Below are 14623 nucleotides of genomic sequence, written 5' to 3' on the forward strand. Positions count from 1 at the left end.
TCAATTCTTCATAAATTCCCTTCATCACCAGTCTCCATCGCTGCACTCGAACAACTTAAGTCTTTTGGCACAGCAAGATGCTTGCCGGATGCAACATCGACCCTAATTACTCGATCGATAGCACTGCATGGCCCATGCGGCCAACGATTTAATGGGACTAGAATCTGAAGTGAAGGACGTGTCGGTGATTTCGAAAGAGGTGAGCATGTTGGATGCGTACAAGTAGGACAAGGAGATCGCGAACAAGGTGTAGTACGTGTGAAACATGGCTGCTATGAATTTCGCGACTCGTGAGGAGTTGTGGAGGAGGGCTGGGGGAACCTTCCATGATGGGCTTCAGGCGATGACGCTTAGTCCTGATGGGTGCATATGATAGGGTGTGTAGGGTGAGTCGATTGTGGTCTATGATGGGCGCGAGGGTGTTAGGATCTGTAAGTATATTGTCGGATTAACACGTCAGGGTTTGTGTGAATTTGAATGTAGCACGCTTTGAGCAGTGTATTTGTGTACGCAGCAATTGATTTCTTGAACGTCGTCCCTGCGCAGTTCCTCGCCGTTGTCCCTCGGCGGTGTTGGCCTTTCTTGGAGACTATCGAAACACTTGCCGCACGACAGAGCGTGCAATTGAGCGGAGTTCAACGTGGCCTCGCCCATACCACCGTAAGACACGTCATGGTCATTTAGGTACTGTTCTTATCGCCCGGAGGCCAGGTATACGGCCTGCGAACGCGATACAAGAATCAGAGTGAAGCACAGGGTGGCCTTCAGTCTTCACCCCGCCTCACTCACAACTTCGCGTTTCTTTCTGCAATTCCTCAATCACCCCAATCGCACCAGTAGATTCGGACCACGCATTATAAATGTATGGTAACTTGGTTTGCATTTCCTGGATGGTGCCCGTGCCCGAGTACCAAGGCATGGCCGTGAGATGATTGCCGGGTCTCACCATAGCCAGCCATATGTACTTGTTTGCCTTATGCACTGCATCGTACAGTCTTCGAATTTGGCGTTTTAGGTCATGTATTGGCGGCACGAGGTTTTCCCGCTGGAAGCTTTCTCCCTTCGCAGCGACCACAGGACTTACAACATGAATTGTTATCAAATCTTGGATTTCCTGTGGAACATATGGCCCTGCTTCCCGCTTCACGCGCTGCAATTCGGTTAGGTTGATCAACAGACGAATCTTAAGTAACATGACGGCGAGGAGCGGCACGACGTGTGGCCGCGTATCTTCCATGAAGATATCGGGGGCTTCGAACATATCTGCGTCTTTGATGTCCACATAGGGCGTGTCCATGTCAGTCTTTCTTGGATCGAAGCGGCACGTCCACCACTTGACAAAGTCGTAACACTCCTGATCGCAGCCTAAGCGGAGGAAAAGGCCTGGTGCAAGGTCCCGCAGATAGAAATCATCTTGGCGGCGTTCGTTTAGCATATCCAAGATGTTTTTCAAGGCTGTCTGCACTGCCGTCCGCGTGTTTAGTTTCATTTGAAGTTTTACCCTGTACGAAACTCGTAAACAAGATAGGTGTGCGAATCATTCGAAGAAAACTTACACAGCAAAACGGGCGGTCAGGTACTGGCGCATCGGATGAATAATCCACAAACGATGTGGCCACCGGTCCTCGAGAGGGTGAGCCCAGTCCTGCGCACCGTCTGGACCTGCACGAAGCTTTGCCTCCTCCTCGTCGCATACCTGGGGTACATGGCGATTAGCATGTACACGGATCTAGACCCCGCACGTGACCCGCCTCACCTGTTGCGCCTTTTTGATCTTGGTGCACACTGACTTATGTTGCTTACGATGTGCATACTGGTGTATGCGACGACAGTAGTGCACTACGTAGCATGCATCGCAGCGAAGCAAGCCGCCCTTATCGCACACAGAGCAACCTTCGATGAGCTTGGTTGAGATGTGGAAAGGACTCGGGTCGCTGTAATATTCTCCTTGCGCGTAGTCGCGATATTCCTCGCTCCAGTCCTCCATGATTCAGGCTGCAGATTCGTACAGCGTGCGAGAGAAGTGTGTTTGTTGTGTGGGGAGTTCGAGGGGAACCAAGACGTGGTTGCCTGCGATACGACAGCTCCATTGCTCTTGCCGAGTCGCGTCGGGTCCCCTGTAGCTCCGTACCATCCTCACACAGCATTGCCATCGCCAGGTCATGTGAGCGCTCAAAATCGGTCAACTTGTGTAGAGCGCAAGGCTTCGGGAGGGGTAGCTGGATTCGATGCCAACGTGGCATCAATGGTTCATGTGTCTGCAAGCCCGGTTCTCTCAATCTTGATGTGTGTCGCCGGTGAACTTGAATTGTGAACTAGCCGCACCGATCGAAGCCAGACAGGACGGCGTGCGACGTGTACATCGCCTGTCGCTATCACATATGCGAACAGTCTGTTCAAGGCAAGATTGATATGGAGTTATCAGATGCCATGACACGTGAAAAGTCGATCCCGGAGGTGTGATCCCCCACCCCGGCACGTGTCGGCGTCTCTTCCGAGCCTCGGCCCTGAGTACCCGCTGTAGCTGCGCCAGACACGACGCCATGACGGCGTCGCAGCCATTGTCAGCGCCATGCAAGACGTCGACATTCGCGATTCGCAGTCTCCGCATTCCGCGCATTGCACTCAATCTGTCGTTAGATCTCGCTGTTCCAACGCCTTTGGATGAAGCGGGCCCGATAAAGCGATAAGTCGCGGGGTGGTCGCGCCAATCGAAGCTCCCATCGCCATCGCCATCGTCATGTCCGATTCCGTGGGTACGTCTGCTGGAGTGGCCGGGCCATTCCCTATTTGCGTTGTCTGCGAGGATCTGTGCTGATGTTTCTTGGTGGTATATAGACCGCGTGTTCAGTCATGCCCTCAACACAGTCAATAAGATCCGCACCGGGTCGCAGAAGCCGCCGTCGGCAACCCGATTGCAGCTGTACGGGCTGTACAAGCAGGCCATGGGTACGCCGCCCCTTGCGCGCACCCTGTCCGCGCCTAACACGCACCAGAGGGCGATGTAGACGGCATCATGGAGAGGCCCGAAGGCCAGACCGAGGAAGTGAAGCGGGCGCGCGAGAAATGGTATGGCACGCGACACCGCATCTGTTTGCAGATGCTGATGTAGGACACAGGGACGCGTGGAAGCAGCAGAATGGCCTGTCTAGGACCGAGGCGAAGAGGAGATACATCACCACACTTATCGACACGATGCACAAGTACGCCTCGCCGTCACCCGACTCACGGGAGCTGGTCGCAGAGCTCGAATTTGTATGGGACCAGGTCAAGTCCAACGTGCCTTCCTCGTCGTCTTCATCGCCTCTGCAGAGCCAAACACTCAGCTCGATGGGGCTGCACATCCCACCAGACTACCAGGGTTTCGCCACCAGAAGGAGCGATCGAGGGAAAGCACGAGCCGTGGGCTTGGGCAACGAACCCGATGAAGACGACGAAGGCCCGCTGCAGATCAAGAGCCCTATGAGCCAAAGCGAGGAAGACCTCGAGCAGGACGAAGCAGACGCCGAGCGCGAAGAAGAGTTCGTTGATGCGCCGGACTCGCAGTACAACCCCCACTCGGAAGACGCCGCCGTGCAGGTCAATCTCAGGCCCCAGGAACCCCTGCCATACACTCCCTCGAAGCCTCCACAACAGCGCAGCTTCATATCCCGTCTTACACCAGCCATCATTCCCGCGTCTGCGCCGCACCCGCCGTACGAGTCCGCTGCCGACAAAAAGTGGCGTGCCCGCGTTGAGCAGGCCCTCGTCAAAATGACGGCCGAGGTCGCTGCGTTACGGGAGCAGCTAGAATCACGACGACTATTCAGCCACTCGCGCAAGTTCCTCTTTCTGAGGTTCATCTGGCGGATTGTGTGGGGTAGCGTAAAACACATTGCCATCGACATGTTTATCCTGGGCATCGTGCTGCTGTGGATGCGGCGGAAGAAAGACCGCAGGTTAGAAGGTGCCATACGCGTGTTGCTGGGCAACGCCGTGGCACAGGTCCAGAAGGTTGGCGGCGCGCAGCTAGGCAAAGTCAAGCTGCCCGCTTTGGTGGCGAAGAAGGGCACGAGTAATTAAGTGGCTGGATCGATATTGTTTGTAAATAGGAGATGCGATTGTGACGTACTATACGATGACGAAAAGTAGGTGTACTCTGCCATTCGCATATACCCACTGTGTTCAGTCACTGCTATCCCGCACAGGATCGATATCCTCGCATGCACATCGATCACGACGCTCCATCCATACTACAAGGCTCGGCTGAGTCGGATGGTACTGCATGGTTTTAATTGGTAAGAATTGGATACATAACACCGGATCAATGCGGTTTAGTACAGTCCTGTATCTTGCTTATGCAGCTGAAAGCGCCCAAGTGTGCATGCGTCAAGTAGGGTTGCCCAAACTCAACGACATCTTAGCACGTTCATAACAGTATCGAATCGTTCAGCTACGGCACCACGCAGCTCCAGGCTGAACGGGTCGTAGTTTTCGTGACGGTGCGGGCCGCACAACGTGCCGACAGGATCCTGAAATTCAGATAAGCACTCCTGTAGGATCCCGCCACATTATCCTGATCTACGACTTTCCAATACATATTTCCAGACACCCGGCGGCACAGTCATCAGGGGGTCGCGAAGAGGGGTATGCTCCCGAATTTGGGTTTCCCACGGCTAAGATGGATGCAGCCTCATGCATACTCGCGGTCCTCGGGGGGCGGAATACCATTAATCCCAGAGCATGTTACGCACCCATATCATCTTTCGACGAATGTTTGGGATAACCCCTACTTGGGATGCGCAAACCCCGTTCTTTGTTTGCATATGTTTGCCTTATGGACGATGCCCGCTGCAAGATCAATTTGCGCGGCGGGGCCCTGGCGCCAGTCGCGCGGCACATGATGGGGTATAAGCTTCTGCTACTTCTCTCCGGACACCAGGCTGAACTTGTTTGGGCATCAGGCTCTTTACTGGGAAACGCTCTCGCGTGATGTTGCTGCGTTGCAATGATAATGGTGGTAGCTTTGTCGGAAACCAGGGGATGAGCGTTCAGTTTCTCCCTGCAGAAGCGAGCGCCGGCATCGAAAAGGCTCTCCAACAAAGGTCCATCGTCATTGCACGAAAGTATGACGAACACAATGCGACATATGCTTATGATCTTATCGATTCCAAAGCTATTGCTTCAAATCGCAGCCCCAGATAAAGCTCGAGCTTATTGGGTAATGCAATCATATCTTGTCGCGGTTTACCCTGTTAACCTCAACACCATGGCTCGGTCCAGCATCGCTTACCCATGCTCTGTACTACATCGCTTCACGCACACATATATATACCACAATAGCTAGTATTCAATCAATCTTCAGTGCCTAACAATTTCTTCTGCCCAAGGTGCGGTTTATCCTCAACCGCAACATATCTACTAGAGCTGATAGACATGGAACGTGAGGGTGCATCTCTAGTAGCGAATAAAGCAATGTAAGGGACTGTGTTGTCATATATGGTGAGAGCATCGGCTGGGGATGAAGGCAGACGACAATTTTCCGACCAGAGAACAGGTACTTTGACCGAGGACGAAATCCTGGTTAACCTGTTCATCTTCCAGATTTGGGGGTGTAGAGAGGATCTCAAACTCGATCGCCTATGGGATTCTAGTACTAGCACTATTACCGGAGATTCAGATCGATCTCATCAAAGCCGTAAAAATAATGCTCGCTGAAGAAGGAGAGGGTGGGCATGATCTGGACCTACACAAAGATTCAAACGAGATGCGACTCTTGCTAGGCTTCATGGCATGTAATCCGATGACGTGATTAAGAGCTCGGAATCATTTGGGCTGATTGGCAAAGTATGAGGTGTTCTGAATGTTCCCTGGATTGTTCTGGATCACTAACATGGTGAAAAGACCCACCAGAGTTTCCATCACATCGCCGACAGAAGGTATACCAGCGTATGTACAGCTTCCAGACGAATGCCGCATATATCTAAACGTTTCGGCTACTCAAACTGGAGAGGATATTGGGAAGATCCGGATACGTTTAACCCAAACCGATGGACAGTATTGCGAGACTGGGATCCACTAAGAAAGTTGAGCGGTACCTTCCTGTGGTTTTCGGACGGGGCATGAGCGTGTCCAGGCCGCAGATTCGCATACGCCGAGGTTGTCTCGTTCTTTATCGCCGCATTGCGCAACCATGCAGTTGATCTGCCACCAGATTTACACGTAGCGATGTTAAAGAGGGATCTCTTCATGACTTCAGCCGGGTCATTTAAATTGTCACCTCCATCTTACTTCCGTGTGGCACTGAAAGTTCAACAGGCAGATTGACAAGTCGGCCAGCTTCAAACTTGTAAACAACTAGTGATCATCTAGCCAAATTTTTAATTGATAAACTCTGTCGATATCCTCGCTACCCAGATGGTAATCTTTGATTTAAGGCTGCGCCCGAGCTTGAAACCTGGGACCAGTCTTTGGAAAACGACTTTGGGGTCATACTTGGCACTGATGGCTTGCAGTCTGGGAAACGCGGCCATTGCACTCGAGAATGGGTGCTGGCGAAGACCCGATGTGTTCAGCCAGTAGAAAGGAAATTGCAGTCATTACTTATTTGATTTCTCCTCAACCCTTTCGATCAACGTCTGAAGATAATTTTCAACTGCGGCGTCCTCAGAAGCCAAATTGGAAGCGACGTAGAAATCCGCGACTACCAACAGTCAAATTCATATCAGTGTATAGTAGCCGTACAGAGTGAGCACTTACCCAATAAGCCACCTTCTATGGCTTCGGGATCTAGATTATAAGGATCCCCTCCATTTGACAGAGCAGCAGCAGCGTAATACCTTGAGATAGGCTCATCTGCTACACCCAAAAAGCCACTCAAGTCGGTTAGTAATTCTTTGGCTGTTTCCACCATCGTCTCCACGAGTATATTCATAGTTCTATTGCTGAATCTTATCGAGGTGGAATACCAGTTCCATCTAGGGACTGTGAGTGCTAGTTTGGTCAAGTCAAATTTGGGACTGACCTGAAAGATCCCGTACCGAATTGAGTGCTCGTAGTGTTGACGAGCTGACTAAAATTTTGTACTCCGCTCCCGATGTCAACAGCCCCCGCAATTGCAGTGAAATTTTCGAACGCCAGTGGATTGTCGATGTTCCAATCATAACGCGCGGTTATGGCGGCATCCAGCGTGTCGCTAGATGTTGTATACCGTGTGCTTGGCATGAGCTCGCCTTTGACATCTTCATGACCCCCGCTACGCAACGGCCACGCAGTCATTGCATCCATAAATTCTTGGTCAGTGTTCCCGAGAAACAATTTGTTAAGTGCGAAGATCGGACCGACTGGGTAGGTCTTGAGATCGAACCGTGTATCGATGCCAAAATTATTCCCACCTGCCCTTTGTGCCCAAAACAAGTCGGGGTACCTCTGTTGATTGACCTGGAGGATATGGCCTGCACCAGTCACAAGCTCGTAATAGAAAACGATGTTTGACATCCAACCGTGCTGCTGGCTCAAGAAGGTCATCCCTGGCCCAAGGATTGAACCAGTTCCAACTTGCCACACGCGGCCGCCAAGCACGAGGCCAAACGGATTCAGAAATTCATAGATCTCACCCCATCTCAATACAGCTTCGAATTTTGCATATACACTGCCAAATTAATAGGTATTTGTGACCAAATCGATGTTGCGAAAGCTATCTTATTAGCATCGGGCCGGTATAACGATTGGTGTTCCCATATGTGCGCAGTGACCCTGTTCCCCTCATACTACTGAGATAGAGATTATATAAGTACTGAGCGGAAGTTCAAGTACCCTCTGAAGCCGCCATAATCCATGTTCTGCATTGGGTCAAAGGAGTAACGAGGGTCCTTAGACACGTCTTCCAGGATACTCGCTGCGATGATTAAATTGAGATGCTTGACAATGTTGCAGAGATAGCGCTTGGTTTGGTAGGCAGTTTCTGCCTCAGGATTAGAGGGACAAGCAGGGTTCCAGAAGTCGACTTCGGGCATGAGATCATCGACTTTGACTCGTGGAACAGAGTAGGTAAGCGTTTTCCGGTCAAGACTTGTACTGCAGGAGCGGAGAGTTCGCGATGAGTTCTGCCATCGGCTAACTCGGTGGTAGTGGATTAAATCAAGGGGCGGTGATTCTGAGGCAATTTGCTGGAGCAGCTCTGGGATACCAAATACAGTCGATGATGCAGACATCGTTGTCGTAGGTTGAGGGCAAAAATAAAATAAGAAATAAGGCAATGTTGACATGTGGAAAACATGTCTTGACCGGACTGGCATGCGGCGTAGCTGAACTTTAGGTATTGTGGAAACTAAGCGAGGCAAATGTTCCAGCTCAACCCCACTGGCGGGGATACCTAAATTCGCACGAGGACATAGATGTCTGCGTAGTTAGCTTCTTAATAGTCAACGCAATGCCCGCAGATTTGTTGTTTATAAGAATCATGTCTTCAGACCTATTTAACGCAACTGAAAAGTTGCCGAGACCTCAAAAACTTAAATCGCCGAGCTCAAGGAATAGATGCCCCAAGTTTACTTCCGCTGTAGAAGACACTCTGTAAGTTGCCAAACGAATGGTGTTGCCGACCTATGTTGATTGAGTGTTGCGCAATGGTATGCGCTGTGGCCATCCTCTGGACGTACCACTCCCTAAGCGACAATGGTAGTATTAGCGTCTGCGAGACCCTAGTTAGTTATGGTTTAATTATCTTCATCTAACCCCACAAGCTTTAATCTTTTCGAACGGAGCTGACTAAGTAGCCCAGATATTGTGTTCGGTGTGGTGTTTAATCGTTGAGTCTACTGAAATTTCGCAAAGTTCCAACAATGATTTGCCAGAACAATTAGAGCAAAGTTTCAAATTAAGCGTCACAAGCTTCGTTAGCGCTGTGCTTTTCACTTCACTATATGCGGCGGACGGACCTCGGAAAATCCTCCGAACCCCGCAAAATGCAAGGGTGTATCGCATGGGGCTCAGGTCTCTCAGCATGGGCAGGCCTGGTCGTGAGAACATTTGACCAATCCAAATTCCACGATGTCCGCTGACCCATCCTGGCTACTCAACTGGATTCTCCGTACTTATTTAACTACACCATAATCGTATGAAGATCTGCGATATCCACCAATTCAACGTGCGGTGATTTTTGGCCATGTCCTCCAATAAGACTACTCAACTCTGCGAGCACTTCCGCATAGTTCCTCCATAAATATTGCATATATTTTCAAACCTGTCTATCGTACTCTTATCGCTCTTTGACTCTCATTTACACTCATCGCAATGAAGTACCTCTCACTCCTCCTACTTCCCACCGTTTCGGCCCAATACTTCAGCTTTGGGAATTACTTCTCCACGGGACCCGTAGCCACCAACTCTTGGATCCGGCAAGCTACCACAACCCTCGTTTTGCCGGCTTTGAACAGCCCACACAATGGAAACCTTGGTTTGTGGCCAGGGATGGGCACCAAGTTCAACTCTGGAGCGGACGGCCATCTCGTTCAGGGCCTCGCTATTTCCACAGTTGGTGTCGGGTAGGCTGATGTCGCCGTCTTGAGCGAATAGAATACTACTCATCACTACCAGATCTCCATGCAACTTTGCTGCATCTGATATTAAGTGGTGCGTGGTTGCGAGCACCTATGATGGTATTGTCTTTCTTGCACCTGAGTCATGTCTTCCAGTTCTGATCCATGTGAAGGAAATCAACATGACGGTACCCCTTACCGCGCCAACCCTGGCGACAGGGTGACATATGACTGCAAGCCTCCTGGATACTTCCGCAGGGTTACATGTTCATAGTGCTTACTCTTTCACAGACAAGTATAACGACGCAACCGCCAACTTCGACCAAACAGTGTCTGTAAACGGCGTCAAAGTCTCGACCTTGTCTACCAGTGCGGCACACTCCTCCACCCTTGGTCTCTTCACTGACTTCTCCTAGAGAGTGGATATGGCGCAGGTTGGGGCACTGGTAAGTCAGGACAGGAGGTGGGCTCCGCTTTAGAGAAGTCACTAATGTGATGGTCTAATAGCGATGGAGTGCCAGCAAGCAAACTGCGGGACGGTTCCGGAGCATCACTACGTCAATACGACTCTCATAATGAACACGGCGGATCCGAACTATAAAAACACAATAGGGTTGAACGGTGCTTCCGGAAATTTGGTAACTACAGATGGAGGAAAGACCTGGACTGTCGCTGATATCAAGATCAACCTGTATACATTTACGTAAGGAGCAAAGTTAGGGAGGATAATTGCTGGTTGTTACTTTTCCGGGATAAGCTAGAGGCCTGTGGTGAGGTTGTTTCAGCTTCTCTTGAAGATACATCAAGTACCGTGTCTATGAATCAGGCAAGTGAGATGCTGTCGCGCAAACCGCCACTACTTGGCCTAGGAATCCAAACATACAGTACACTCGTTTCTGTTATTACTGCAGAATGTCGCCAGTGCTAAGGATTTGCGATGCTTCGGACATGACTATCGTCTGTCAAGATACGACTTTCAAAACTGACAGCATTACGAAAACACAAACGAGGCGATATTAATGTGCTTCAGAACTTGAAGTAACGGATCTAGTTTAGGCTCTTGGAAAGGCAAATAGTCAGGCTAGATAATCCTGGCGTTCATTCCTGGAGTCTCTTGAAACCACGTCGCGTTCGTGTTCGCCTTCTTCAGCAGGTTGACGGGAAGACTTACTCTGACCAACTGCGGAAGTGCAGGATCGCCCTCTAGGCGAGACGGAAATCCACGATACTTCGCCAGAAACATGGAAGACGAGATATTCCCAGCTTTCAGGACGACTTCGGGATATGAAGATGCAAGGATAAAACGGATTCCCCTCCAAAAACAAAGAGATGGCATACCACAGACTCAACAGACACTAGATTTCCGTGTTGTTCCCTAAGGTAGAGGTCCAAAAAAGAAATTTAAACCCGCCATAGCGCCTTCAAATTAAAAGAAACTTAAGTTGCACCAAAAAGCACTACTTGTGTTGCAAGTGTGCAGAATTGCCCTGACCTACAACCCCCTCGCCGCCAATGCCATCTTCAACGTCTGCTGAAACTTGGGAACATGTTCCGGGCCAATCATAGTGTAGTGCTCCCCATCCACCTCCCAGAACTTGAGATCGTTCCGGATAAAGTTAACCCAGCGGTTCAAATGATTCTTGCGGTACTCGACGCGATTCTTCGCCACAGTCTTGAGCGGCTGGCAATAGAAGATATCCATGTGTGAGACGTCACTGGACGGCTCGTAGTCCCAGCCGATCCTCTGCAGTGACCACGATACATCCGTCCAGTTGTGCAGCCCAGCCTGTGTCAGCGCCAGCTCTGCGCATCTCTTGGGATTGCTTTCAGCGAGGAGCAGGGCCACCTGCTGCTCGTGCGGCAATGGACGTAGTTCGAGCATTAATTCCTCGGAACGTTGCTCGGTGATGATGCTGCAGAAATGTGCGATATGGACCATGCCTGCTGTCCAGTCGAGCGTGCGCATGCGTGTCTTGATGTGTGGCGGCAAGTTAAAGGAGCCGAGGAACTGCACGATGTCGCCGTTCTTCTCCAATAGCTTAGCGATCTCAAAGGCGAGCATACTGCCGTATGAATAGCCCGCGAGAGCATAGGGACCCTGGCTTTGTTTGGCTTTCAGAGCGCGGTGATACTCTGTGACTATTTCGTCCTGACTGGTGAATGGTTGTTCACCTTCATTGAGTCCACGCGCGCGCATGGCGTGGATGGGTCGGTCCGGGAAATACTGGACCAACCCGAGGAAGACTAACATTTCGCCTATCCCTGGGTGTACCAAAAATAGCGGAGTCTTATCGCCATTTGGCTGAAGCGTTATAATAGGGTCATATGAGGTGGTGCGTTGTGCCTGCGACCCTTGTAGGACCTCGATAGCAGTCGCTAGGGTACGGATAGTCGTGTAAGTCATAATGGTGATGAGCGGGATATCCTTGATGTCAAATGTATCTTGGGCCACTCTCTTTAGGCGAATGAGGTCAACTGAGGTAACGCCTGTGTCAAGGATAGGTGTATCGATGCCCATATCCAACGAGCCGAGCTCAAGGTCACGAAAAACCTTGATCAGTCTTTTCTCCGTGATACTATCAGGCTGACGTGCATGTTGTTCGCGATACATCTGGAGGGCTTCAGTGTTAATGTCGATCTCGCCTCGATAATCACCTTTGAGTAACGAAGCGCGGACCTTTGCGCGCGACAACTTGCCTAGAGTCGAACGCTCGAGAATACCCGGTGAAAGTGGTAACACACGCGGTTGAGCACCCGTAAAAGAAGCAACAGTGCGGATGATGCCCTGAAGTGCACGCATACGAGCCTCGATGTCTTGCGTATCATACGCACGCTCATACACAATCTGTATGTGTTCCGTGGTAGCATCAGCAGGACGGTACGCAAAGCACACGACACAGGAGAGAGCAACACCTGCAATCTCAGCTTGTTCAATGGCCATTTCAAGCTCGTGTGGGAGATACTTGACACCATTGACGATAAGGAGGTCTTTCGACCGCCCCACAAGCCGCAACACACTAGATGCGTCGATCGTGGCAGTGTCGCCGGTGCGAAACCAGCCGTCATCTGTGAATGCAGCTTTGGTCGCCTCGGGGTTGTTGAAGTATCGTTGGAACACTATGGGTCCTCGGACCTCGAGGCCTCCTTCGCTGACTCGCATGTCGATGCCGGGAATGCAGGTTCCAAGGGCAGTGAATTCGGTCCTTGAGGCCACGTCTACATTGGGGCAGTCTCTGCTATAGATAGATCCAGCGCACGTTTCTGTCATACCAAAGCCAGGTGTTATGATGTTAGGAGTGGGTGCTCCAAGCTTCTGCAGGTGGGTGGATATCTGAACACAGGTCTCTACACCGTTTGGCTCCCCACCAGAGATGAGGTATCTCAAGTGACTTAGATCAATGCCAGAGGTATCGGAAGCCGCGGCAGAATCCAAAGTCTGTTGGAGTTTGGCAAGCATGAAGTTCGGAGCGAATGTCCTTGCGACTTTATGTTTTGATAGGAGGCGCAAGAACAGAAGTGGGTCCGTAATTATATCCGCTGTTGCCACTTGTATCTGGTCACAGCCCGCAACCATGGCAGTAAGATGTAGCTCTGTCAGACTGCCGACATGGTCAAGGCCTATCCAGTTCAAGACAGTATCTTTTGGTGCCAGAGGCATGTGAGACAACTTGCCGCGACATGCAGCCAAGATCTGTTCATGTTTCAGGCAGACCGCCTTCGCGGAACCTGTGCTGCCTGATGTCAGCATCAGTGCAGCGACGTCGTGGAGTGATGTTGACTCCTGTGTCAATTGCTCGATACTATCGCGGTAGTATTCTTCAGGCTTGTCTTCTTGGACACTGGCGTTGGAACTAATGTTCGTCCCGTAACCCGAGTCAGCATCTTCATCAGAGACAGGCTGAAGCTGGGAAGAAGCGACTCTGTCTGAATAGAGGATCGTGCTATAGGCCTTCGCGGTTTGGCCCTCCATGGTATCTTCAATTACGTTCTCGATAGCCTCTTGGATGACCTCCTCGATGACTTCCTCGGAAGATGTTTCGGTCACGATGAACGACGGCTTTGGTGGCGTGGGGGTTTCTAGCGTTTCAGCAGCTACGCAGCGTAGAACGGTGTTTTGCGCAAAATCGGTGCGTAAAAGCTCCTTGGACGTGATTACTAGCGGATCCAGTAGCATCTTGTGGAGATGGGAAAAGTGTGATAAACGACCCTCATGATTGTTGACCAAGGGAGTAGACAGGGCCGGTACGCAGCTGGCCAGGATACTGGCCCAGAACCAGATCATGTTCTCGCGGTGGGATTGGAAATGGACCAGTGTTATCTGGCCAGCACAAACACCGTGATGTTTTAAAGCATTTGCGTTGACCGTTGCTTCATCGCGAAGCTCGCGATAGGATAGACGCTCCGGATGGTTTGTGTCTGCGCCATATAAGATGATGCCGGCGTCTTCACTCGCGCATTGCTGAAGCAGGTCCTCAAGACGAGATGTCGTACTGTTCAGGATATACATAATGGGTGGCGTGTTCCTAAAACGTGAAGTTGCCTCCGTTAGGTACGTTGAATGCCCTGGCGAAAGAGGTCGTGCATCACGCAGAGAAACCAGGACTAAGTACTCTCAGCTCTATGTACACGACCCATCTTCCTCGGCTTTATTTTCTTCTTCGTGACACCCAAAGCAGCTATCGACTGCGCCGCCTGCTCGTGCTAGCAATCTACAAGCATGTTTAGAAGTCCGACTCATCCTGCGGCATGGCTGATACCCGTTGCATATAAACCTGGATGTATGGATCTCGGCTTTCACTCAGACAAGACGAAGATCTGGATCGTGCTGATATCACGGTAGCACAGGGGGCGGCTATACGCCCTAATTGGACCTGACGAAATAAAGCTCTCGATCAGGTTAGGATGCGACTACGCCCATCTGCACATCTTCAGCCGTCTCTATGATGACTGGACAACGGACTTCATGCAGGGCGTCAGCGGAACTTTAGGGGTATGCGATACCAAGGACCAGAGTCGTTGGCCTGAGAAACCGCACTGGTTGTCTTCCTTCTCTCTCGCACGAGTTCGCCGTCCCTCATTCATGCTCTTGCGTTCGATGTTTGTAC

At 50.9% G+C, this 14623-nt stretch overlaps 5 protein-coding genes across 5 annotated transcripts; 2 read left to right on the forward strand and 3 right to left on the reverse strand.

The window, feature by feature from the left end:
- Positions 1–781: 781 nt before the first annotated feature.
- CC84DRAFT_1106128 (uncharacterized protein) lies at positions 782–1987 on the reverse strand (the record flags this gene model as incomplete). Its single annotated transcript, XM_018175126.1, has 3 exons — positions 782–1502; positions 1557–1678; positions 1757–1987. 3 exons carry the CDS (start codon positions 1985–1987, stop codon positions 782–784), a joined length of 1074 nt encoding a protein of 357 aa, XP_018028901.1.
- Positions 1988–2543: 556 nt separating this feature from the next.
- On the forward strand, positions 2544–4221 carry CC84DRAFT_1264900 (uncharacterized protein). Its single transcript, XM_018185349.1, has 4 exons — positions 2544–2756; positions 2839–2949; positions 2997–3069; positions 3120–4221. Exons 1-4 carry the CDS (start codon positions 2741–2743, stop codon positions 4060–4062), a joined length of 1143 nt encoding a protein of 380 aa, XP_018028902.1. The 5' UTR covers positions 2544–2740; the 3' UTR covers positions 4063–4221.
- Positions 4222–6578: 2357 nt separating this feature from the next.
- CC84DRAFT_1223714 (uncharacterized protein) lies at positions 6579–8192 on the reverse strand (the record flags this gene model as incomplete). Its single annotated transcript, XM_018183515.1, has 4 exons — positions 6579–6682; positions 6739–6956; positions 7004–7630; positions 7795–8192. The coding sequence occupies 4 exons, from the start codon at positions 8190–8192 to the stop codon at positions 6579–6581; spliced, it is 1347 nt and encodes a 448-aa protein (XP_018028903.1).
- A 1081-nt stretch (positions 8193–9273) lies between these two features.
- On the forward strand, positions 9274–10225 carry CC84DRAFT_1106078 (uncharacterized protein; the record flags this gene model as incomplete). The annotated part of the gene is made up of 4 exons (XM_018175125.1): positions 9274–9517; positions 9777–9887; positions 9935–9964; positions 10026–10225. 4 exons carry the CDS (start codon positions 9274–9276, stop codon positions 10223–10225), a joined length of 585 nt encoding a protein of 194 aa, XP_018028904.1.
- A 690-nt stretch (positions 10226–10915) lies between these two features.
- Positions 10916–14025, reverse strand: CC84DRAFT_1238472 (putative polyketide synthase PksJ; the record flags this gene model as incomplete). The annotated part of the gene is made up of 3 exons (XM_018183941.1): positions 10916–13318; positions 13571–13934; positions 14010–14025. The coding sequence occupies 3 exons, from the start codon at positions 14023–14025 to the stop codon at positions 11011–11013; spliced, it is 2688 nt and encodes an 895-aa protein (XP_018028905.1). The 3' UTR covers positions 10916–11010.
- Positions 14026–14623: the final 598 nt, after the last annotated feature.

Source organism: Paraphaeosphaeria sporulosa (assembly GCF_001642045.1).
Source record: "Paraphaeosphaeria sporulosa strain AP3s5-JAC2a unplaced genomic scaffold CC84scaffold_20, whole genome shotgun sequence".
Lineage (NCBI taxonomy): Eukaryota > Fungi > Ascomycota > Dothideomycetes > Pleosporales > Didymosphaeriaceae > Paraphaeosphaeria > Paraphaeosphaeria sporulosa.

Coding starts and splice junctions, on each gene's coding strand:
- CC84DRAFT_1264900 (XM_018185349.1), top strand. Junction 2,950..2,996: donor GCTGTACAAGCAGGCCATGG/GTACGCCGCCCC, acceptor AACACGCACCAG/AGGGCGATGTAGACGGCATC. Junction 3,070..3,119: donor AAGCGGGCGCGCGAGAAATG/GTATGGCACGCG, acceptor TGTAGGACACAG/GGACGCGTGGAAGCAGCAGA.